Source organism: Dendrobates tinctorius, unplaced genomic scaffold (genome assembly GCF_039654945.1).
Source record: "Dendrobates tinctorius isolate UK_male_01 unplaced genomic scaffold, ASM3965494v1 ptg000297l, whole genome shotgun sequence".
NCBI lineage: Eukaryota > Metazoa > Chordata > Amphibia > Anura > Dendrobatidae > Dendrobates > Dendrobates tinctorius.
In genome coordinates this window covers 116,517-142,476 of record NW_027361964.1, presented here as the reverse complement: position 1 = coordinate 142,476, position 25,960 = coordinate 116,517, and the positions used below count along the sequence as shown (strand labels likewise).

The window sequence follows — 25,960 nt, the reverse complement described above, 5'->3', positions numbered from 1 at the left end:
GTAATAAGCAAGGACGTGATTATTACATGTCTCATGATAACCCTCTATTACGCATAGAAGCCCATATTAGACCACCCACACACCTCACTGATACCACCGGGTACATGATCCATAACAAGCACCTATAGTGTACTACTAGCTCATTATCTATTACTGCTGACAACCAGCCTGTATACACGTGTGAGAGGTTGTCAGCCCCGTCCCCTGATAGATCAGTAACCTACTGTTAGCAATGACGCTTTTGATATTTCCTATTTTTTGTCTGAGAAGTGTATGATTCGCCTTGTCTTGGGTAGTGACCAAGAAGATCTCTTGGGTCCGGATCTTCAGACTGTGCTGATGTGTCAGGATCCGATCCTTCGCCTTGTCGCTGCTGTCATCCAGGTCATCAATAACGACGATCAGCCTTGCTTTACCTGCATTACACAGAGAGGCCAAGGTTCTGCATCAGCTTCACAATGGAACCAGTAATGGACCCAGTAATGGACTCAATAATGGACCCAATAATGGACCAAGTAATGGACCCAGTAAAGGACCCAGTAATGGATCCAATAATGGACCAAGTAATGGACCCAGTAATGGACCCAATAATGGACACAATAATGGACCCAGTAATGGACCCAGTAATGGACCCAGTAATGGACCCAATAATGGACACAATAATGGACCCAGTAATGGACCCAGTAATGGACCCAGTAATGGACCCAATAATGGACCCAATAATAGACACACTAATGGACACAGTAATGGACCCAGTAATGGAGCCAATAATGGACCCAGTAATGGACCCAATAATGGACCCAGTAATGGACCCAATAATGGACCCACTAATGGACCCAATAATGGACCCACTAATGGACCCAACGATAGACCCACTAATGGACCCAATAATGGACCCAATTATTAACCCAATAATGGACCCAGTAATGCACCCAATAATGGACCCAATAATTAACCCAATAATGGACCCAGTAATAGACCCAACAAAGGACCCAATAACAGAACCAGCAATTGTCCCTATAATGGACCAAATAATGGACCCAGTAATGGACCCAATAATAGACAAAATAATTGACCCAGTAATGGACCCAATTGTGGACCCAATAATAAACTCAATGATGGATGCTTGAGATGTCCATCATGTACAGTGGGATGAAGAGGATGGGTGGTCTCCTGTCTATACCTTGTATCTGGTATGACAGTAAGACTGCTCTGCAGTACCACACATGGCCTGTAGATATTTGAGGCATTGTGTATGGGTGAAAGTAGTTGTGTTATTCTCTTCTTATATCAAGAAACATTTAGGAGTCTTCTGAAACTCAAGAGTACAGAAGAAGATTATTTCTGGACCTTATCCACCACAGAGGTTTCCCGATAAGAAGCTGCCCCCTCTGTGGAACTAGATACTACTCTGTATGTCGCCATGGTCTTACCCAGCCCCTCGGATATGGCCTTTACTTCATCATCATACAAGGAGTCGGTGACGTCGGTGATGTTGACTCGCCCACGGTTTCGGGAGTGGTAGAGGATTGCAAAGGAACATCTGTAGATCTGATCATAGAAGGCGCCGCTGTTACTGTTGGTGATGGTGAATGCAGACACCGTCCACTCTTCTCTCAGGCCGTCCAGCAACCATCTGTACTCAACCTCTCCAGATCGAGAAAATATCTGCACAGTCTGACGGCCCACCATGATGTTCTGCTGAATATCAAAACAAAAAGAATTCTAGGAGAGTCAACACTGGCACAGTGTCTGTCTTTACAGCAAATTTAGCATTTTATTCATGGATACAGTCAACTTCCAGATAAATGAGAGCTGCAGATCAATAGGCCCCTCCCAGATAGAGGAGCGCTGCAGAGCTAGAGACCCCTCCCAGATAGAAGAGCGCTGAAGAGCTAGAGGCCCCTCCCAGATAGAGGAGCGCTGCAGAGCTAGAGGCCCCTCCCAGATAGAGGAGCGCTGCAGAGCTAGAGGCCCCTCCCAGATAGAGGAGCACTGCAGAGCTAGAGGCCCCTCCCAGATATAGGAGCGCTGAAGAGCTAGAGGACCCTACCAGATAGAGCGCTGCAGAGCTAGAGGCCCCTCCCAGATAGAGGAGCACTGAAGAGCTAGAGGCCCCTCCCAGATAGAGGAGCGCTGCAGAGCTAGAGGCCCCTCCCAGATAGAGGAGCGCTGCAGAGCTAGAGGCCCCTCCCAGATAGAGGAGCGCTGCAGAGCTAGAGGCCCCTCCCAGATAGAGGAGCGCTGCAGAGCTAGAGGACCCTACCAGATAGAGCGCTGCAGAGCTAGAGGCCCCTCCCATATAGAGGAGCGCTGAAGAGCTAGAGGACCCTACCAGATAGAGCGCTGCAGAGCTAGAGGCCCCTCCCAGATAGAGGAGCGCTGAAGAGCTAGAGGCCCCTCCCAGATAGAGGAGCGCTGCAGAGCTAGAGGCCCCTCCTAGATAGAGGAGCGCTAAAGAGCTAGAGGACCCTACCAGATATAGCGCTGCAGAGCTAGAGGCCCCTCCCAGATAGAGGAGTGCTGCAGAGCTAGAGGCCCCTCCCAGATAGAGGAGCGCTGCAGAGCTAGAGGCCCCTCCCAGATAGAGGAGCGCTGAAGAGCTAGAGGCCCCTCCCAGATAGAGCGCTGCAGAGCTAGAGGCCCCTCCCAGATAGAGGAGCGCTGAAGAGCTAGAGGACCCTACCAGATAGAGCGCTGCAGAGCTAGAGGCCCCTCCAAGATAGAAGAGCAGTGAAGAGCTAGAGGCCCCTCCCAGATAGAGGAGCGCTGCAGAGCTAGAGGACCCTCCAAGATAGAAGAGCACTGCAGAGCTAGAGGTCCCTCCCAGATAGAGGAGCACTGCAGAGCTAGAGGTCCCTCCCAGATAGAGGAGCACTGCAGAGCTAGAGGCCCCTCCGAGATAGAGGAGCACTGCAGAGCTAGAGGCTCCTCCCAAATAGAGGAGTGCTGCAGAGCTAGAGGCCCCTCCCAGATAGAAGAGCGCTGCAGAGCTAGAGGTCCCTCCCAGATAGAGGAGCACTGCAGAGCTAGAGGTCCCTCCCAGATAGAGGAGCACTGCAGAGCTAGAGGCTCCTCCCAAATAGAGGAGTGCTGCAGAGCTAGAGGCCCCTCCCAGATAGAAGAGCGCTGCAGAGCTAGAGGTCCCTCCCAGATAGAGGAGCACTGCAGAGCTAGAGGTCCCTCCCAGATAGAGGAGCACTGCAGAGCTAGAGGCCACTCCGAGATAGAGGAGCACTGCAGAGCTAGAGGCCCCTCCCAGATAGAGGAGCGCTGCAGAGCTAGAGGCCCCTCCCTGATGTCCCTACCACTATTGATGTTTCTTGAGGTTGATACAATATTTCAGTTTCTGGGAAATGTCTACGACAAAGATACACAGTGCAATTCTCAATCTGATACTGATAAGAAGTTATTTACTCAGCGCAGAGCAGGGCGCCATGATAATCGGTAATCAGCCCGAGGAATGATCACACATCACACTTGACACATAACACGCAGAAAGTAACACACATATCACTCAGCCCACTGAGTGCACATCACACTCTGCATGCATCACACATAACACACATCACACACACATCTTACACTGAACACATCACATACACAGCACACATCACACACATAGCACATACAGTACACAGAGGCGTATCTGGGGGGGGACAGCTGGGGCATGTGCCCCGGGCGCAGCAGGCAGGGGGCGCAGTTGGGCTGCCTAATGTGGCGGTCCGCAGTGTCTCCCCCGGCGGCTGCATTCTGCGGCCCCCCGGACTGGGAGTCGGCTGTTCTCTGTGTCGGCTGTCAAGCTGACAGCTGGCACAGAGAAGCTGCAGTGCGCCGGCTCCCAGGGATCAATTGTACTGGTGTCTGCAGCGTGATCATGTCATGTGATCACGCTGCTGATGTCACTCGCCGGTGCCCAGAGCGAACGCTGGTGTTAAGTGCTCCACTGTGGGGATAAAGACACCGAAGATGGGGGGAATTGGAGTGGGGGCGTACATTATGTGGGGGGGGGGATTTGGAGTGGGGACAGGGGGTTATTTAATGTGTGGGGGGATTTGGAGTGGGGATGGGGGGGATTACTTTATGTGTGGGGAGATTTGGAGAGGGGGTGTACATAATGTGTGGAGGGATTTGAAGGGGGGGATGGGGGGGTTATTTAATGAGTGGGGATGGGGGGTACTTTATGTGTGGGGGTGTCACGGGGTCCTTCTCCGATACCACATAATCAACAGAGCGATGGAAGTGTGAACAATTCCAAGACCTTTATTATAGGCAAAATTAGAAGGTCCATAAACAATCCACCACACTGAGGATACAATAGTCCAGAACACGAATCCAGTTCAGTAAAAGGATAAAATGTCCAGGGAGATGAGAGTCCAGCAGCTGGAGGACAAAAAGTCCATGCGCTTCCCTTTCTCTCTGATGTGCTGTGTTCACACGATCCTCACCACACAGGAACTGACTTCTCCCCTCCTGTCCTCCCCGCCCCCTCCATATGTCCAGGAGTAGTCAGATGGGTTGGGGTGGTTTTCAGGCCTCCCAGACTAGACAAAGGTGCCTCGGGGATTAAGGTACTACAGGGGGTTCATCAAGAGCCATAGATACAGTCAGGCTGCAGACAGTAAGTGAGCTAATTCAATTATCAGACTTTTGGAAGGTAATTGAGACTCTTGACAATATGGGGAATACACGGAATGATACAGGGCAACAAGAGAACACTATGGAAATCCATAAAATATAAATAGGCACAAAATGATACCCACATAGCATATCACACCATCACAAGGGAGATTTGGAGTGGGGGTGTACATAATGTGTGTGGGGATTTGGAGGGGGGATGGGGGGATTTAATGTGTGTGGGGGGATTTGAGACATACCATGACATACAAAGCCATCCACAACCTGTCTCCTCCATACATCTGTGACCTTGTCTCCCGGTACTTTCCTGCACGCAACCTCCGATCCTCACAAGATCTCCTTCTCTTCTCCCCTCTTATCTCCTCTTCCCACAATCGCATACAAGATTTCTCTCGCGCATCACCCCTACTCTGGAACTCTCTACCACAACATATCAGACTCTCACCTACCATCGAAACCTTCAAAAAGAGCCTGAAGACCCACCTCTTCCGACAAGCCTACAACCTGCAGTAACCACCGATCGACCAAACCGCTGCATGACCAGCTCTACCCTCGCCTACTGTATTTTCACCCATCCCTTGTAGATTGTGAGCCCTCGCGGGCAGGGTCCTCTCTCCTCCTGTACCAGTTATGACTTGTATTGTTCAACATTATTGTACTTGCTTTTATGTATACCGCTCCCTACATGTAAAGCGCCATGGAATAAATGGCGCTATAACAATAAATAATAATAATAATAATAATAATAATAATAATAATAATAATAATTTGAGGACACAAAATGAAGAGTATGATTGTATGAGGGCCTGCATGAGGAAACAGTATGGGGGATGGGTGCAGACACAGTATGGTGAGTGGGGGATGGGTGCAGACAGTATGGGGAGCGAACAGGTAAATGTATGTGGACACAGTATGAGTAGCGATGGGAAAAATGTATGTGGACACAGTATGGGGAGTGAGGGTGATGGGATGTGTGCAGACATAGTATGGAGAGTCAGGGGTATGTGTGAGCAGACAGTATAGAGAGTGAGGGGGTAAATATATGAGGAGACAGTATGGTGAACAGGTGGGATGTTAGAGGAGACAGTATGAGGAGGGAAGGGAATAGTGTGAGGTGACAGTATATTGCAGATATTTTTATTTAGGAGCATTATAATAACACTTCGATACTTAAGGCTGTGTGCCCACGTAAGCGTTTTTTTCGCGTTTTTCCTGGTAAAAACGCTTCAAAATCGCTTACAAGAAGCACCCCATTCATTTTAAATTCCACACTTTTTGTGTACATTGATGCGTTTTTTCCACGAAAAAAAACGCATCACGGTAAAAAACGCAGGATGCTCATTAATTTTGCGGAAAAGTCCGTGTTTTTAGCTATTTTCCATGAGATTGAAGATGCGCGGAAAAAATTGCGTCAAAAACGTGCGGAAAAAAACGTGTGTTTTCTGGGAAGGAGTCCGGTTTTCATGCAGAAATTTTCTGCATACGCGGGCACATCGCCTTAGGGCGTCGTGTAGAGATTTGCTGCAGAAGACCGGAGAAGATGGAAGTCTGCAGAGACGAGATGTGGATGAGAAAACTCATCAAGGGATCTGGACAAGAAGAAGAAAAGGAGAACGACTCCAGAGACGACATCATCTATAAGGTACCTGGATGTAAATATTATTTGTGATACTGACTAATTCTCATGTTTTTATTTGTTAGGAGCATTACAGGGGTTGTCCAGGCTTGTGCTGAGTCTGCAGACATTCTATGTGACTGCAGACTTCTGAATTCTCACAGTGCTCACTGAACGCTGTTAGGATTCTCTCGTGCCGGTAATTTACATACATGCAGTCACATGCTGACCAGACGTGTGTGGCCTCACTCAATGAAAATGAACGGAGCGAGGCCGGGCACGTCTAGTCGGAATGTGGCCAGAAGTATACAAATCACATACTTGTGCTGACATGACTGTACATCGGCAAGGGAGAATCCTAAATGTGTGCAGTGCATTCGTTGTGAGAATCCAGAAGCTGCAATGTCAGGATTCAGCTCTGCAGGTTCCAGCAGTCATCACACGGACACTTCACTCATATGCGACTCTCATAGTTATGGTCCTGTGACAACGAGCTTCTCTTCTGCTTCTCTCAGTCTTTCACTGACCATTGAGAGCAATAGGAGGAGCAGCTCGTCGGTACAGGACTAAGTGTGCAAATCGCCGAACCAAATTCTTGCCCCGGGTGCCAGAAAGCCTAGATACACCTCTGAACACACGGCACACATCATATACACAGCACACACGGCTCTCACTGAACCCTGCACATAAGGCACAGCACATATACCAGTACAGATCAGACATCACACAGGATATATAATACAGGACAAATCCCACACAGCCCCCAACTCTCAGCACACACATCACACACGGCCCCGACAGCCCCCATTTCCCCGTTACCCGTTTCTCGCTCCTTTCTGCTCCTCGTCCTTCCTGGAACTGAACTTAACATCTCACAATGAAACTGAAAGCAGCAGCCTCAAAGCTGCAGGGCAGGGGGGCACATACTTTCACTTTCACCATGCTCCATGTTAGGTAAGGAAGGTGAGGAGGCGGCATAGACGAGCAGAGTACAAGGCAAAATGGGGGAATTAGAGATTAAGTGCTACAGATTTTCCCCTTCAATGTTTTCCCTCCAGCCTTCAGAACCTATGAGAGCCTAGCTTCTGCCCCTACCACACACTCTCCACCGTGCCCCTCACAGAGCTCTCCCCTATAGTGTGCCCCCTGCCCCTCACAGAGCTCTCCCAAATAGTGTGCCCCCTGCCCCCCACAGAGCCCTGCCACCTAGTGTGTCCCCTGCCCCTCACAGAGCCCTGCCACCTAGTGTGCCCCCTGCCCCCCACAGAGCCCTGCCACCTAGTCTGCCCCCTGCCCCTCACAGAGCCCTGCCACCTAGTGTGTCCCCTGCCCCTCACAGAGCCCTGCCACCTAGTGTGCCCCCTGCCCCCCACAGAGCCCTGCCACCTAGTGTGTCCCCTGCCCCTCACAGAGCCCTGCCACCTAGTGTGTCCCCTGCCCCTCACAGAGCCCTGCCACCTAGTGTGCCCCCTGCCCCCCACAGAGCCTGCCACCTAGTGTGCCCCCTGCCCCTCACAGAGCTCTCCCCTATAGTGTGCCCCCTGCCCCCCACAGAGCCCTGCCACCTAGTCTGCCCCCTGCCCCTCACAGAGCCCTGCCACCTAGTCTGCCCCCTGCCCCTCACAGAGCCCTGCCACCTAGTGTGTCCCCTGCCCCTCACAGAGCCCTGCCACCTAGTGTGCCCCCTGCCCCCCACAGAGCCTGCCACCTAGTGTGCCCCCTGCCCCTCACAGAGCTCTCCCCTATAGTGTGCCCCCTGCCCCCCACAGAGCCCTGCCACCTAGTGTGCCCCCTGCCCCCCACAGAGCCCTGCCACCTAGTGTGTCCCCTGCCCCTCACAGAGCCCTGCCACCTAGTGTGCCCCCTGCCCCCCACAGAGCCCTGCCACCTAGTCTGCCCCCTGCCCCTCACAGAGCCCTGCCACCTAGTGTGTCCCCTGCCCCTCACAGAGCCCTGCCACCTAGTGTGCCCCCTGCCCCCCACAGAGCCCTGCCACCTAGTGTGTCCCCTGCCCCTCACAGAGCCCTGCCACCTAGTGTGTCCCCTGCCCCTCACAGAGCCCTGCCACCTAGTGTGCCCCCTGCCCCCCACAGAGCCTGCCACCTAGTGTGCCCCCTGCCCCTCACAGAGCTCTCCCCTATAGTGTGCCCCCTGCCCCCCACAGAGCCCTGCCACCTAGTCTGCCCCCTGCCCCTCACAGAGCCCTGCCACCTAGTCTGCCCCCTGCCCCTCACAGAGCCCTGCCACCTAGTGTGTCCCCTGCCCCTCACAGAGCCCTGCCACCTAGTGTGCCCCCTGCCCCCCACAGAGCCTGCCACCTAGTGTGCCCCCTGCCCCTCACAGAGCTCTCCCCTATAGTGTGCCCCCTGCCCCCCACAGAGCCCTGCCACCTAGTCTGCCCCCTGCCCCTCACAGAGCCCTGCCACCTAGTGTGTCCCCTGCCCCTCAGAGCCCTGCCACCTAGTGTGCCCCCTGCCCCCCACAGAGCCTGCCACCTAGTGTGCCCCCTGCCCCTCACAGAGCCTGCCACCTAGTGTGTCCCCTGCCCCTCACTGAGCCCTGCCACCTAGTGTGCCCCCTGCCCCCTACAGAGCCTGACACCTAGTCTGCCCCCTGCCCCCCACAGAGCCCTGCCACCTAGTGTGTCCCCTGCCCCTCACAGAGCCCTGCCACCTAGTGTGCCCCCTGCCCCCCACAGAGCCTGCCACCTAGTGTGCCCCCTGCCCCTCACAGAGCTCTCCCCTATAGTGTGCCCCCTGCCCCCCACAGAGCCCTGCCACCTAGTCTGCCCCCTGCCCCTCACAGAGCCCTGCCACCTAGTGTGTCCCCTGCCCCTCAGAGCCCTGCCACCTAGTGTGCCCCCTGCCCCCCACAGAGCCTGCCACCTAGTGTGCCCCCTGCCCCTCACAGAGCCTGCCACCTAGTGTGTCCCCTGCCCCTCACTGAGCCCTGCCACCTAGTGTGCCCCCTGCCCCCTACAGAGCCTGACACCTAGTCTGCCCCCTGCCCCCCACAGAGCCCTGCCACCTAGTGTGTCCCCTTCCCCTCACAGAGCCCTGCCACCTAGTGTGCCCCCTGCCCCTCAGAGTCCTGCCACCTAGTGTGTCCCCTGCCCCTCACAGAGCCCTGCCACCTAGTGTGTCCCCTGCCCCTCACAGAGCCCTGCCACCTAGTGTGCCCCCTGCCCCTCACAGAGCCTGCCACCTAGTATGCCCCCTGCCCCTCACAGAGCCCTGCCACCTAGTGTGTCACCTGCCCCTCACAGAGCCTGCCACCTAGTATGCCCCCTGCCCCTCAGAGTCCTGCCACCTAGTGTGTCCCCTGTCCCTCACAGAGCCCTGCCACCTAGTGTGCCCCCTGCCCCTCACAGAGCCCTGCCATCTAGTGTGTCCTCTGCCCCTCACAGAGCCCTGCAACCTAGTGTGTCCCCTGCCCCTCACAGAGCCCTGCCACCTAGTGTGCCCCCTGCCCCTCACAGAGTCCTGCCACCTAGTGTGCCCCCTGCCCCTCACAAAGCCCTGCCACCTAGTGTGCCCCCTGCCCCTCACAGAGCCTGCCACCTAGTGTGCCCCCTGCCCCTCACAGAGCCCTGCCACCTAGTGTGCCCCCTGCCCCTCACAGAGCTCTGCCACCTAGTGTGCCCCCTGCCCCTCACAGAGCCCTGCCACCTAGTGTGTCCCCTGCCCCTCACAGAGCCCTGCCACTTAGTATGTCCCCTGCCCCTCACAGAGCCTGCCACCTAGTGTGCCCCCTGCCCCTCACAGCCCTGCCACCTAGTGTGCCCCCTGCCCTCACAGAGCCCTGCCACCTAGTGTGCCCCCTGCCCCTCACAGAGCCCTGCCACCTAGTGTGCCCCCTGCCCCTCACAGAGCCCTGCCACCTAGTGTGTCCCCTGCCCCTCACAGAGCCCTGCCACCTAGTGTGCCCCCTGCCCCTCACAGAGCCCTGCCACCTAGTGTGTCCCCTGCCCCTCACAGAGCCCTGCCACCTAGTGTGTCCCCTGCCCCTCACAGAGCCCTGCCACCTAGTGTGCCCCCTGCCCCTCACAGAGCCCTGCCACCTAGTGTGTCCCCTGCCCCTCACAGAGCCTGCCACCTAGTGTGCCCCCTGCCCCTCACAGAGCCCTGCCACCTAGTGTGTCCCCTGCCCCCCACAGAACCGTGCCACCTAGTGTGCCCCCTGCCCCTCACAGAGCCCTGCCACCTAGTGTGTCCCCTGCCCCTCACAGATCCCTGCCATCTAGTGTGCCCCCTGCCCCTCACAGAGCCCTGCCACCTAGTGTGTCCCCTGCCCCTCACAGAGCCCTGCCACCTAGTGTGTCCCCTGCCCCCCACAGAGCCCTGCCACCTAGTGTGTCCCCTGCCCCTCACAGAGCCCTGCCACCTAGTGTGTCCCCTGCCCCTCACAGAGCCCTGCCACCTAGTGTGTCCCCTGCCCCTCACAGAGCCCTGCCACCTAGTGTGTCCCCTGCCCCTCACAGAGTCCTGCCACCTAGTGTCCCCTGCCCCTCACAGAGCCTGCCACCTAGTGTGCCCCCTGCCCCTCACAGAGCCCTGCCACCTAGTGAGCCCCCTGCCCCTCACAGAGCCCTGCCACCTAGTGTCCCCTGCCCCTCACAGAGCCTGCCACCTAGTGTGCCCCCTGCCCCTCACAGAGCCCTGCCACCTAGTGTGTCCCCTGCCCCTCACAGAGCCCTGCCACCTAGTGTGTCCCCTGCCCCTCACAGAGCCGTGCCACCTAGTGTGCCCCCTGCCCCTCACAGAGTCCTGCCACCTAGTGTGCCCCCTGCCCCTCACAGAGCCCTGCCACCTAGTGTGTCCCCTGCCCCTCACAGAGCCCTGCCACCTAGTGTGTCCCCTGCCCCTCACAGAGCCCTGCCACCTAGTGTGCCCCCTGCCCCTCACAGAGCCCTGCCACCTAGTGTGTCCCCTGCCCCTCACAGAGCCCTGCCACCTAGTGTGCCCCCTGCCCCTCACAGAGCCCTGCCACCTAGTGTGTCCCCTGCCCCTCACAGAGCCCTGCCACCTAGTGTGCCCCCTGCCCCTCACAGAGCCCTGCCACCTAGTGTGCCCCCTGCCCCTCACAGAGCCCTGCCACCTAGTGTGTCCCCTGCCCCTCACAGAGCCCTGCCACCTAGTGTGTCCCCTGCCCCTCACAGAGCCCTGCCACCTAGTGTGCCCCCTGCCCCTCACAGAGCCCTGCCACCTAGTGTGTCCCCTGCCCCTCACAGAGCCCTGACACCTAGTGTGCCCCCTGTCCCTCACAGAGCCCTGCCACCTAGTGTGTCCCCCTGCCCCTCACAGAGCCCTGCCACCTAGTGTGTCCCCTGCCCCTCACAGAGCCCTGCCACCTAGTGTGTCCCCTGCCCCTCACAGAGCCCTGCCACCTAGTGTGCCCCCTGCCCCCCACAGAGCCTGCCACCTAGTCTGCACCCTGCCCCTCACAGAGCCCTGCCACCTAGTGTGTCCCCTGCCCCCCACAGAGCCGTGCCACCTAGTGTGCCCCCTGCCCCTCACAGAGCCCTGCCACCTAGTGTGTCCCCTGCCCCTCACAGAGCCCTGCCACCTAGTGTGCCCCCTGCCCCTCACAGACCCCTGCCACCTAGTGTGTCCCCTGCCCCTCACAGAGCCCTGCCACCTAGTGTGTCCCCTGCCCCTCACAGAGCCCTGCCATCTAGTGTGCCCCCTGCCCCTCACAGAGCCCTGTCACCTAGTGTGTCCCCTGCCCCTCACAGAGCCTGCCACCTAGTGTGCCCCCTGCCCCTCACAGAGCCCTGCCACCTAGTGTGTCCCCTGCCCCTCACAGAGCCCTGCCACCTAGTGTGCCCCCTTCCCCTCACAGAGCCCTGCCACCTAGTGTGTCCCCTGCCCCTCACAGAGCCCTGCCACCTAGTGTGTCCCCTGCCCCTCACAGAGCCGTGCCACCTAGTGTGCCCCCTGCCTCTCACAGAACCCTGCCACCTAGTGTGCCCCCTGCCCCTCACAGAGCCTGCCACCTAGTGTGTCCCCTGCCCCTCACAGAGCCCTGCCACCTAGTGTGTCCCCTGCCCCTCACAGAGCCCTGCCACCTAGTGTGTCCCCTGCCCCTCACAGAGCCCTGCCACCTAGTGTGCCCCCTGCCCCTCACAGAGCCCTGCCACCTAGTGTGTCCCCTGCCCCTCACAGAGCCCTGCCACCTAGTGTGTCCCCTGCCCCTCACAGAGCCCTGACACCTAGTGTGCCCCCTGCCCCCCACAGAGCCCTGCCACCTAGTGTGTCCCCTGCCCCTCACAGAGCCCTGCCACCTAGTGTGTCCCCTGCCCCTCACAGAGCCCTGCCACCTAGTGTGTCCCCTGCCCCTCACAGAGCCCTGCCACCTAGTGTGCCCCCTGCCCCTCACAGAGCCCTGCCACCTAGTGTGTCCCCTGCCCCTCACAGAGCCTGCCACCTAGTGTGCCCCCTGCCCCTCACAGAGCCCTGCCACCTAGTGTGTCCCCTGCCCCTCACAGAGCCCTGCCACCTAGTGTGTCCCCTGCCCCTCACAGAGCCGTGCCACCTAGTGTGCCCCCTGCCCCTCACAGAGCCCTGCCACCTAGTGTGCCCCCTGCCCCTCACAGAGCCCTGCCACCTAGTGTGTCCCCTGCCCCTCACAGAGCCCTGCCACCTAGTGTGTCCCCTGCCCCTCACAGATCCCTGCCACCTAGTGTGCCCCCTGCCCCTCACAGAGCCCTGCCACCTAGTGTGTCCCCTGCCCCTCACAGAGCCCTGCCACCTAGTGTGCCCCCTGCCCCTCACAGAGCCCTGCCACCTAGTGTGTCCCCTGCCCCTCACAGAGCCGTGCCACCTAGTGTGCCCCCTGCCCCTCACAGAGCCCTGCCACCTAGTGTGTCCCCTGCCCCTCACAGAGCCCTGCCACCTAGTGTGCCCCCTGCCCCTCACAGACCCCTGCCACCTAGTGTGTCCCCTGCCCCTCACAGAGCCCTGCCACCTAGTGTGTCCCCTGCCCCTCACAGAGCCCTGCCATCTAGTGTGCCCCCTGCCCCTCACAGAGCCCTGTCACCTAGTGTGTCCCCTGCCCCTCACAGAGCCTGCCACCTAGTGTGCCCCCTGCCCCTCACAGAGCCCTGCCACCTAGTGTGTCCCCTGCCCCTCACAGAGCCTGCCACCTAGTGTGCCCCCTGCCCCTCACAGAGCCCTGCCACCTAGTGTGTCCCCTGCCCCTCACAGAGCCCTGCCACCTAGTGTGCCCCCTTCCCCTCACAGAGCCCTGCCACCTAGTGTGTCCCCTGCCCCTCACAGAGCCCTGCCACCTAGTGTGTCCCCTGCCCCTCACAGAGCCGTGCCACCTAGTGTGCCCCCTGCCTCTCACAGAACCCTGCCACCTAGTGTGCCCCCTGCCCCTCACAGAGCCTGCCACCTAGTGTGTCCCCTGCCCCTCACAGAGCCCTGCCACCTAGTGTGTCCCCTGCCCCTCACAGAGCCCTGCCACCTAGTGTGTCCCCTGCCCCTCACAGAGCCCTGCCACCTAGTGTGCCCCCTGCCCCTCACAGAGCCCTGCCACCTAGTGTGTCCCCTGCCCCTCACAGAGCCCTGCCACCTAGTGTGTCCCCTGCCCCTCACAGAGCCCTGACACCTAGTGTGCCCCCTGCCCCCCACAGAGCCCTGCCACCTAGTGTGTCCCCTGCCCCTCACAGAGCCCTGCCACCTAGTGTGTCCCCTGCCCCTCACAGAGCCCTGCCACCTAGTGTGTCCCCTGCCCCTCACAGAGCCCTGCCACCTAGTGTGCCCCCTGCCCCTCACAGAGCCCTGCCACCTATTGTGTCCCCTGCCCCTCACAGAGCCTGCCACCTAGTGTGCCCCCTGCCCCTCACAGAGCCCTGCCACCTAGTGTGTCCCCTGCCCCTCACAGAGCCCTGCCACCTAGTGTGTCCCCTGCCCCTCACAGAGCCGTGCCACCTAGTGTGCCCCCTGCCCCTCACAGAGTCCTGCCACCTAGTGTGCCCCCTGCCCCTCACAGAGCCCTGCCACCTAGTGTGTCCCCTGCCCCTCACAGAGCCCTGCCACCTAGTGTGTCCCCTGCCCCTCACAGAGCCCTGCCACCTAGTGTGCCCCCTGCCCCTCACAGAGCCCTGCCACCTAGTGTGTCCCCTGCCCCTCACAGAGCCCTGCCACCTAGTGTGCCCCCTGCCCCTCACAGAGCCCTGCCACCTAGTGTGTCCCCTGCCCCTCACAGAGCCCTGCCACCTAGTGTGCCCCCTGCCCCTCACAGAGCCCTGCCACCTAGTGTGCCCCCTGCCCCTCACAGAGCCCTGCCACCTAGTGTGTCCCCTGCCCCTCACAGAGCCCTGCCACCTAGTGTGTCCCCTGCCCCTCACAGAGCCCTGCCACCTAGTGTGTCCCCTGCCCCTCACAGAGCCCTGCCACCTAGTGTGCCCCCTGCCCCTCACAGAGCCCTGCCACCTAGTGTGTCCCCTGCCCCTCACAGAGCCCTGACACCTAGTGTGCCCCCTGTCCCTCACAGAGCCCTGCCACCTAGTGTGTCCCCCTGCCCCTCACAGAGCCCTGCCACCTAGTGTGTCCCCTGCCCCTCACAGAGCCCTGCCACCTAGTGTGTCCCCTGCCCCTCACAGAGCCCTGCCACCTAGTGTGCCCCCTGCCCCCCACAGAGCCTGCCACCTAGTCTGCCCCCTGCCCCTCACAGAGCCCTGCCACCTAGTGTGTCCCCTGCCCCCCACAGAGCCGTGCCACCTAGTGTGCCCCCTGCCCCTCACAGAGCCCTGCCACCTAGTGTGTCCCCTGCCCCTCACAGAGCCCTGCCACCTAGTGTGCCCCCTGCCCCTCACAGACCCCTGCCACCTAGTGTGTCCCCTGCCCCTCACAGAGCCCTGCCACCTAGTGTGTCCCCTGCCCCTCACAGAGCCCTGCCATCTAGTGTGCCCCCTGCCCCTCACAGAACCCTGTCACCTAGTGTGTCCCCTGCCCCTCACAGACCCCTGCCACCTAGTGTGTCCCCTGCCCCTCACAGAGCCCTGCCATCTAGTGTGCCCCCTGCCCCTCACAGAACCCTGTCACCTAGTGTGTCCCCTGCCCCTCACAGACCCCTGCCACCTAGTGTGTCCCCTGCCCCCCACAGAGCCCTGCCACCTAGTGTGCCCCCTGCCCCTCACAGAGCCTGCCACCTAGTGTGCCCCCTGCCCCTCACAGAGCCCTGCCACCTAGTGTGTCCCCTGCCCCTCACAGAGCCTGCCACCTAGTGTGCCCCCTGCCCCTCACAGAGCCCTGCCACCTAGTGTGTCCCCTGCCCCTCACAGAGCCCTGCCACCTAGTGTGCCCCCTTCCCCTCACAGAGCCCTGCCACCTAGTGTGTCCCCTGCCCCTCACAGAGCCCTGCCACCTAGTGTGTCCCCTGCCCCTCACAGAGCCGTGCCACCTAGTGTGCCCCCTGCCCCTCACAGAGCCCTGCCACCTAGTGTGCCCCCTGCCCCTCACAGAGCCCTGCCACCTAGTGTGCCCCCTGCCTCTCACAGAACCCTGCCACCTAGTGTGCCCCCTGCCCCTCACAGAGCCTGCCACCTAGTGTGTCCCCTGCCCCTCACAGAGCCCTGCCACCTAGTGTGTCCCCTGCCCCTCACAGAGCCCTGCCACCTAGTGTGTCCCCTGCCTCTCACAGAGCCCTGCCACCTAGTGTGCCCCCTGCCCCTCACAGAGCCCTGCCACCTAGTGTGTCCCCTGCCCCTCACAGAGCCCTGCCACCTAGTGTGTCCCCTGCCCCTCACAGAGCCCTGACACCTAGTGTGCCCCCTGTCCCTCACAGAGCCCTGCCACCTTGTGTGCCCCCTGCCCCTCACAGAGCCCTGCCACCTAGTGTGTCCCCTGCCCCTCACAGAGCCCTGCCACCTAGTGTGCCCCCTGCCCCTCACAGAGTCCTGCCACCTAGTGTGCCCCCTGCCCCTCACAGAGTCCTGCCACCTAGTGTGTCCCCTGCCCCTCACAGAGCCCTGCCACCTAGTGTGCCCCCTGCCCCTCACAGAGCCCTGCCACCTAGTGTGCCCCCTGCCCCTCACAGAGCCCTGCCACCTAGTGTGCCCCCTGCCCCTCACAGAGCCCTGCCACCTAGTGTGTCCCCTGCCCCTCACAGAGCCCTGCCACCTAGTGTGTCCCCTGCCCCTCACAGAGCCCTGCCACCTAGTGTGTCCCCTGCCCCTCACAGAGCCCTGCCACCTAGTGAGCCCCCTGCCCCTCACAGAGCCCTGCCACCTAGTGTGTCCCCTGCCCCTCACAGAGCCCTGCCACCTAGTGTGTCCCCTGCCCCTCACAGAGCCCTGCCACCTAGTGTGCCCCCTGCCCCTCACAGAGTCCTGCCACCTAGTGTGTCCCCTGCCCCTCACAGAGCCCTGCCACCTAGTGTGCCCCCTGCCCCTCACAGAGCCCTGCCACCTAGTGTGTCCCCTGCCCCTCACAGAGCCCTGCCACCTAGTGTGTCCCCTGCCCCTCACAGAGCCCTGCCACCTAGTGTGCCCCCTGCCCCTCACAGAGTCCTGCCACCTAGTGTGCCCCCTGCCCCTCACAGAGTCCTGCCACCTAGTGTGTCCCCTGCCCCTCACAGAGCCCTGCCACCTAGTTTGTCCCCTGCCCCTCACAGAGCCCTGCCACCTAGTGTGCCCCCTGCCCCTCACAGAGTCCTGCCACCTAGTGTGCCCCCTGCCCCTCACAGAGTCCTGCCACCTAGTGTGTCCCCTGCCCCTCACAGAGCCCTGCCACCTAGTGTGCCCCCTGCCCCTCACAGAGCCCTGCCACCTAGTGTGCCCCCTGCCCCTCACAGAGCCCTGCCACCTAGTGTGCCCCCTGCCCCTCACAGAGTCCTGCCACCTAGTGTGCCCCCTGCCCCTCACAGAGTCCTGCCACCTAGTGTGTCCCCTGCCCCTCACAGAGCCCTGCCACCTAGTGTGTCCCCTGCCCCTCACAGAGCCCTGCCACCTAGTGTGCCCCCTGCCCCTCACAGAGCCCTGCCACCTAGTGTGCCCCCTGCCCCTCACAGAGCCCTGCCACCTAGTGAGCCCCCTGCCCCTCACAGAGCCTGCCACCTAGTGTGTCCCCTGCCCCTCACAGAGCCCTGCCACCTAGTGTGTCCCCTGCCCCTCACAGAGCCCTGCCATCTAGTGAGCCCCCTGCCCCTCACAGAGCCCTGCCACCTAGTGTGCCCCCTGCCCCCAATTGCAAAACTGTGTGAGGAACGGTGCTGCAGCACACCCAGTTAGACCTTCCAGTCACATGACTTTCTGCAGAACATTTAGCAGCAGATGTCTTCGGTATGAATGGGAGCTTTCCGGGCACATGCCTGTGAGTGCATCCTGCAGATTGGGATGTTCCCAAGGTGCCCTACATGTGATATGGCAGTGGGGATTAATAGGCAGAATGAGTGCTGAATTATTTCCTGGCTTTGTGAATATAGTAGGACCAGCCAAGCACTGGGTACGATGAAGCGTTGTAGACTCTACTATTATTCACTTTTAATGCTCCTTACCAATAGTAACTATGGTGATAGAGCCTCTGGAGCCAGGCGATGATTCTCATTGTCCAATAGTCTTCTTTGTCTCTTCTTCTACATGCATTTGGTCACTGACCAGAAGCAAAGTTGTGAGGACCACAAGCCGAATAGGGAAGGTGTCCCTGACTGCAGAGGAAAAGTGTTCAAAAGGAGAGGGGTAAACATTCCTCCCTCCCTCGCACTCTCCCTTCCTCTTGTGGCTGGTTAGGTTGGGGTTAAATTTTGATCCAGCACATTTGTTTCTAACAAGAGGTGGTCAGAGTCTTCTTCTGACTCACACCAAGTGTTGTCTATCTGGTCATTGGTGGAAATTCATGTTGGCAGTGGATTTATCTCTGTACTGTCCAGCCGTTCAACAGGAAACATATAATTATTCAGGAATAAAGATAATAGCTTACAACTGGAATTTCTTATAGCTTAGGATCTTAGCATCTTGTCTGTCAGCTTGCAAAGTGAAAGTAAAATGTGCTCCAGTTACACACAGCGAGCAGGAAGGTCCTGTTTTTTTTTGTTTTTGTTTTACAGTGAATTATCTGCAATATCACATTATTTCTGGAGACAGAAACTCATGCAGTATTAAACAGTAGTAAATAGTAATTGATGCAATATCTCTATATATAAAAGTGTATGTATGTGTGTGTATCACCAACCAATCACAAAGCATCAGAGTGGGACACCAACCAATCACAAAGCATCAGAGCGGGACACGGATGGAGAGCGGGGCTGTGGAGGAAGAGAGCGGGGCTGTGGAGGGAGAAAGCGGGGTTGTGGAGGGACAGCGAGACACGGATGTAGAGCGCGGCTACGGAGGGATAAAACGGGACAGCGGGTGGAGAGCGGGGCTGCGGAAGGAGAGAGCGTGATGGTGGGTGGAGAGCAGGGCTGCGGAAGGAGAGAGCGTGATGGTGGGTGGAGAGCAGGGCTGCGGAAGGAGAGAGCGTGATGGTGGGTGGAGAGCGGGGCTGTTAAGGAAGAGAGTGGGACCCACAGTTAAGTACTATGCCCGGGCCACGCTGGGCTCTTCAGCTAGTATACAATAATAAGCATTATTCCAACACCCACACTCAACAACTACTTAAGCCGCATTCTATCATATCACGCAGGTGATGATGTTTAACATCAATTTTAGCTGGATTGGTCCTCGCATTGATCTTCTCACTGCATGCAAGTTTAATGCATCCTTGGTAGAGTTGAGCGACTTTGGTCGGATCGGGTTTCATGAAACAAAATTTGTTTCAGATGAAACTCGTCCGACTAGGGCAAAAAAAGTCGGAGTTTCGTCCGCTCAATGCCGACTTTTATTCCCCATTGACTTGCATTGGGGTCGGGTTTTGGACGAAACTCCGACTTTTTTTGCCCTAGTCGGACGAGTTTCATCTGAAACAAATTTTGTTTCATGAAACCCAATCCGACCAAAGTCGCTCAACTCTAATCCTTGGTTCTCTTCATAAATCGTTGAGTTGATGACTTACTTGCGTGGGCTGCAAACACATACTCTGCTTCTGTAGATGACAAGGCTACAGACACCTGTTTTCTGCTAGATCAAGAAATTGAACTTTCTCCAAGCTTGAACAAATTTCCGTTTGTCGATTTACGATCACTTAAGTCACCAGGCCAATCTGCATCCACATAGCCTTTGAGTTTTAGATCTCCTGTTACAGATATTCTTAAGTTTATGTCTTTTGTCTCTTTCAAATATTGAAGAACTCTCTTAACTGCATTCCAGTCCTTTCCACATATCTGTAGAGAATTCCAATTGTTGCTGCGATATCGGTCGAGTCTTAGTTTTTATGTATAGAGGTGACCACACTGCCTGTCTGTATTTCTCATTGTTAGGTTACAGATCATCTTCTTTAGGATGGGTCCATTGGGGGTGATATACTTTTGGCTTCTGACATTCCAAACTGATTCAGACTTGAGTTGCTTTTTGCACTTTGGTTTAGAGGAAAACTTCCATCTTCTCTTTGGACCTGGATTCATAAAAAATAGGTCTCATTTCCAAGGTCTTTAGTTTCAAAATGTTGATTCTGAATTTTAGTCATCTTTATAACTTCTGTTTCCTCTTGATGAACCATAATCACATTGTCCACATATAACAGAATATACATCCACTTTCACCTGGATCTGCTTGACCTTTTTCAAATCCTTTTTCTTATAAGACTCCTGATGAAGACACGGTGAAACGCGCGAAGGGGTGGCAGGCTGGGATCCTCTTACTAGTTTAATTCAGTAAGTACTTAACAAGTATATGCACTTTATTACACCTAAATGCTTTGCATTAGCACTTTACTTCACATAGCCACATGTATACAGCTATGTGCTGTCATCTACTCCATCACATGAGGGTATTGCCTTACATTAGGCTAATGGAGTAGCTGGTCAGCTTCAAATAGCGTCCCCTGGTGGCCTTATACATTTTTTCATATAGACTCTTATAATTTTTTCCTCTTTTAGTGCATATACATATGGAGTATTTGTTCTGCTCCTGATATTTGTATACGTACAAATGTACAATTTTCTTGCATGGTTGAAAATACTCTGGTTCCCCATTTTATACTCTAATCAGCTTTTCGGAGTTGTTGTAATTATAGTACATGTCATTGTCTGATTACACAGATTGACTGTAATACCTTCAGCAACATGTTTCTTTTAATAACTTTCTCATTGCTTATAGATCTCTGTGTTCAAGATGCCGGTTACAATTATGTGCTGTTCATGTTAGTGTATACACTTTCCATGCATTTTAACTGGTACAACTCATCTTTGATTTTTCCTTCTGCTAGTGTGTGACTTTCTTTTGAGATGATACATCTGTCATCTTAAAATGTAACTTCATTTCCTTGTCTTGTGAGTTTCTTCACGGGTAACAGATTGCTTTCAAGACTATTGACATAGAGCACGTCATTTACTGGGATCTCTCTGCTTTGTTTTAGGGAGATTTGACAATCCCCTGATTTCTTGCAGACAAAACCCTCATGTGTTTCCTTCAGATTACTTTTGTTTTTGGGTATATCTTGGGTTTTTAAGCATATTCTGCATTAGATACCCTACTGCTACTTGCACTTTCTGTCTTTTGCTTTTTCTCATCTACAAGCTTTCCTCTGACATATTCCAATGTAAGCTCGTAATCTGGGCGCTCATCTAGTGCAGTTACAAGTGTGTCATTGTTTTCTGGTAGTCAGTTTAGTTGATGCAATACATACAATAATAACAATTATTCAAACAATTCACCTTCCTGTTTCCACCCCCCTCCTCCCTATATTTGATTGCTTGGCACTGTCCCATTAGGGGGTGTGCACACGCTGCGGATTCTGCTGCAGATCCGCAGCGGTTTTGGTCCTGCGGATCCGCAGCAGTTTTTGCTGCGGTGTACAGTACCATTATAACCTAGGTAAAATGAAAACCGCAGTGCAGACACTGCAGAATTTTCTGCGCGGTTTTTCTGTGGTTTCAAATCCGCAGCATGTCAATTCTTTGTGCAGATTCCACTGCGGTTTGGCACCTGCTCCATGGCAGGTGTCAAACCACAGGCTAAACCGCAGAAAAACTGCAGATTTATCTGCGGTTTTCATCAAATCTGCGTGGAAAATTCCGCAGAGCAATCCGCAGTGTGTGCACACACCCTTATGAATACCCTCTTTTTGGGCTCGATCTGAATTTTCACCGATACCTGCTGACTGAACTTCCCTCCTCTGATATGGTTGTTGATGATGTTGCCTGTTTATTGATAGAGTTTTTTATGTTTTAGTGAGTTGAATAAAGTCACTGCTGGCGGTAAAATTTATCGGTTTGGAAAGTATGAAACTGAAGACGAACTTGCCCTTCGTGAGTCGGTGGTGCATTCCGTTTTGGATCCTGGATGTTACACGTTTTGTGGTTCAATGGAGTGGTTATTAGAAAGATTAAAAGGAATAATAAAGCTGTGGCCAACCCGTCCATCAAAAGAGTTATGTGTTCCTTATTGGAGCATTTTATTATCGGGAGGGAGGCATTTTAGTTATTTAAGGAGCTTGGTGTCATGGTCTGAGCAGTCTACCATGTGAGGTCAAGCTTGGTTGGTAGGCAATATAGCTCTCCTGTCAAAAGGGCTAAGTGTTTTTTACTGCAGCGGCCAGCCCCTCTCACTACATGAAGACATTTACGGAAACATCCTACAAGTTCTACCTGCTCGTCTCCCCCAAGCTCTGCTGCTTTACCATTTAGATTTAGTTTCGTAACAGCATGGTATCAGGGTCTTCCGTCCCTGTCAGTTCATCATCGGTGAGGCAGAAGAAGCTTCCACCAGGATGAGAGATTGGACATTCACGCTACAGTTTATCCCCAGCTCCGGTTGCTCCTCTCTCTGTCAGTGGAGTTTTAGGCTTCCAATTAGAAATCGTCCAGACCTGAATATGTAAGATGATTAGTTCTTTATTGATCATGCCGGCACGGAGAGAGAATGACAGCTGCACCTGGTGTCAGCGCAATCACCTGTCTGCCCCAATACAGATTCTTTCAGTTTAAATAGTCAAAGGAATAACAATACAATGTGGTACACATGGTAATGATTTGCTTGACCATCAGCATTGTTTATCTAGTTACCAGTAAAGTAAAGGGATGACTCCATTAGACAAGAAAAAACAGCTAGCACTGCTGAGAGATACACACAGGGCCGGACTGGCCATCTGGCAATTCTGGCAAATGCCAGGAGGGCCTTTCTGGTTGTGGGCTGCTTTGTCTGCTACATTGTTAACAGAATCCATGTCTAAAGACACCTATGCTGTTACGAGTTGTGATTGAGCACAAAGTCGCTGACTCCGTCACTTACCTCAGCAGCCATGGGTATCATTAGACATATCGGTCTTGTAGTAAATCTTCCTTTCCTCCATCCAGGGTAATATTAGTGATATATCCCATCTGGTGCTCGGGGACAGCGTGGGCCGGTGTGATTTCACATGGCAGGGCTGAATTTCTGTCCCAGTCCGTACCTGGATACACACGTGTCTAGTCTAACCACTTACAGGTCATACATGCAATCATACACGTATATGAAGAGAGAGAATATTTATTACAGTTATTATAGCACTCCCCCATCAGTGTCTGTGTAAGAAGAAGAACCGGACCGGGGGTGCCTCTCTTGTGCCCGGTCCGGAACTGTCGGGGCTGCCTCCCTTGTTCGGGGGAAAGCTTAGAAGCCCGGACCGACCTTTGCCCTGTATCGCGCGCATACCGCTTAGGAAAGACCGGGTGACTCACCGTGAATTGTGCTCTTATACCCCGGTGTACATCTGTCGGGCCACGATAGGCTCCGACAGTGGTGTGGACTGTACTACACCCCGCACAGCAAACTCTGGACCAAGGAATCCATTAAAGACATCGAGGACATATTGCTGCCGCCGGAATTTGGCTCCACAACACCTTCAGGACGACCCTGGATCTACCACGCGCTGGCTGCGTTGGCACCATCGTTCGTGCTGTGGACTTTGCAGTCAGGAAGCCATCGGACTGATAAGTTAACCCTTGAGAACTGTTTCCATCTCCATTATATTCATCATTTCACCCTGTACACTATCTGAGTCCATATCATCTGTTGTTCCCCGGTTTTATCCTTTCTCCTCCCTTCGTGGAGTATACGTTCAAGTACAATAACGTTAACCCTTGCTCTGCCTCCTGTCCGTTACTGCATCCCGCAACCTGCTCACATCTGTTTCAAAAGTGTCCTCCCTGCTCCACCATATTGAGCAGAATTACATGGCTGCCTCATTCTGCTCCTCATACACTCCCCACATTCACCATCACAACAATGCTATGAGGAAGCTGTAGACATTACACGTGGGGTATAATACATCGCTGTATGAGGCATCAGCAATGTCTGCAGTGTGAACACAGGGGAGGTGAGTGAGGCTGTTACATAAGGGAGCTAATGGGGGGCACAATGTCTAAGGTAAAACTTCCCTCTGTATGTGAGGAAGACGACCCTAGACCAGTACATGACGTAGATAATGGAGGAGCGCAATGTCTGAGGTAAAACTTCCCTCTATATGTAATGCAGACGACGCTAGACCAGTACATGACGTAGATAATGGAGGAGCACAATGTCTGAGGTAAAACTTCCCTCTGTATGTGAGGAAGACGACCCTAGACCAGTACATGACGTAAATAATGGAGGAGCACAATGTCTGAGGTAAAACTTCCCTCTATATGTAATGCAGACGACGCTAGACCAGTACATGACGTAGATAATGGAGGAGCACAATGTCTGAGGTAAAACTTCCCTCTATATGTAATGGAGACGACACTAGACCAGTACATGACGTAGATAATGGAGGAGCACAATGTCTGAGGTAAAACTTCCCTCTATATGTAATGCAGACGACGCTAGACCAGTACATGACGTAGATAATGGAGGAGCACAATGTCTGAGGTAAAACTTCCCTCTATATGTAATGGAGACGACACTAGACCAGTACATGACGTAAATAATGGAGGAGCACAATGTCTGAGGTAAAACTTCCCTCTGTATGTGAGGAAGACGACCCTAGACCAGTACATGACGTAGATAATGGAGGAGCGCAATGTCTAAGGTAAAACTTCCCTCTATATGTAATGGAGACGACACTAGACCAGTACATGACGTAAATAATGGAGGAGCACAATGTCTGAGGTAAAACTTCCCTCTATATGTAATGGAGACGACGCTAGACCGGTACATGACGTAGATAATGGAGGAGAACAATGTCTGAGGTAAAACTTCCCTCTATATGTAATGCAGACGACGCTAGACCAGTACATGACGTAGATAATGGAGGAGAATAATGTCTGAGGTAAAACTTCCCTCTATATGTAATGGAGACGACACTAGCCCAGTACATGATGTAGATAATGGAGGAGAACAATGTCTGAGGTAAAACTTCCCTCTATATGTAATGCAGACGACGCTAGACCGGTACATGACGTAGATAATGGAGGAGCACAATGTCTGGGGTTAAACTTCCCTCTGTGAGGAAGACGACCCTAAACTAGTACATGACATAGATAATGGAGGAGCACAATGTCTGAGGTAAAACTTTTCTGTGTATGTGAAGTAGATGATGCTACACTAGTAAATGAGGTAGATAATGAAGGAGCACTGTAATGATAGAGTAGCTACTCACTCGGGAATATAGGTAGCAAACTAAAAACTGCAACTGACCCTGCCTATTCCTGCACAGACTAGAGATCCTGACCCACAGTCCCTAATGGATCCTGTGTGAGCAGAGATAGCCGTAACTGTAGACTAGAAGATGGCAGCATTGACATATGATGCCTCAAAGGCCGTTGAGCTATTCATATTCCTCCTAAAGGGCCGGAGGGCAGAGCAGAGTGTGAATTACCTACAAAAGGGAATGTGTGCTGAAAAAAGGAAAGATGCCAGAGTGAGTAAAGTAAACCACAAAATAAAGTATAAAGTCTGTACTGTTAGATTCTATGCCTCCTACTGCCTAAAAAGAAACAGAAGGTAGGTGCAGAGTAAGGAACAGAAACAGAAAAGAGATAAACCCTAGCTGGAATTTCACTGGCTGGCTTTAAGCTACTGCACAATGGCCGAACATTCACAAGAAACTATCACCAGCAGGAAATGCCAGCAGGGAGCCAGCAAATGAAGCCGCACCTAAAAGCCATTAGGGCAGACAAATGAAAACACCTGTGTTATGCTAAACCGACTACATCCAGAATGTCAGAACCTAAACACCTGGAAGAAAGGTGTGCCCGCTACGGCTCGTCAGACAGAGAAGCATGACAAGCACACAATGTCTGAGGTATAACTATCCTCTGTAAGTGTGGTAGACGATGCTACACCAGTCCCAGAGGTAGATAAAGGAGCAGTGCACCATGTGCGAGATATAACTATCCTCTGTATATGATGTAGACAACACTACACTAGAAGGTGAAGTATAATGGAGCAGTACACCATGTCCGAGGCACAAATATCCTCTGTATGTGAGGTAGACGACACCACACCAGTACATGGAATAAATTATGGAGGAGCACACAATGTCTGAGGTATAACCATACGTGAGGTAGACAACACTACACCAGAACATGAAGTAGATAATGGAGCTGCACGTCATGTGTGAGGTATAACTATCCTCTGTATGTTAGGTAGATGACACTACACCAGTGCATGAGGTAAATAATGTATCACGCCGCCTGTCAGGTCGC

General features: G+C 54.7%; 1 protein-coding gene across 4 annotated transcripts in view; it reads right to left on the bottom strand.

Moving 5' to 3' along the window:
- Positions 1-23,166, bottom strand: part of LOC141073112 (uncharacterized) — a 37,734-nt gene extending 14,568 nt beyond the window's left edge. For 2 of the 4 annotated variants that reach the window (XM_073560442.1, XM_073560445.1), the window contains exons 1-3: positions 7,073-7,191; positions 1,434-1,701; positions 225-416 (exon numbers count right to left, since the gene is read on the bottom strand). In XM_073560442.1, the coding sequence (XP_073416543.1) occupies positions 225-416; positions 1,434-1,692 (451 nt within the window). In that variant the 5' untranslated portion in view covers positions 1,693-1,701; positions 7,073-7,191. Of the gene's footprint in view, positions 1-224; positions 417-1,433; positions 1,702-7,072; positions 7,192-23,014 lie in introns of those variants that run through there. The other 2 variants (XM_073560444.1, XM_073560443.1) reach the window with 2 other exon arrangements.
- Between the last annotated feature and the right edge of the window lie 2,794 nt (positions 23,167-25,960).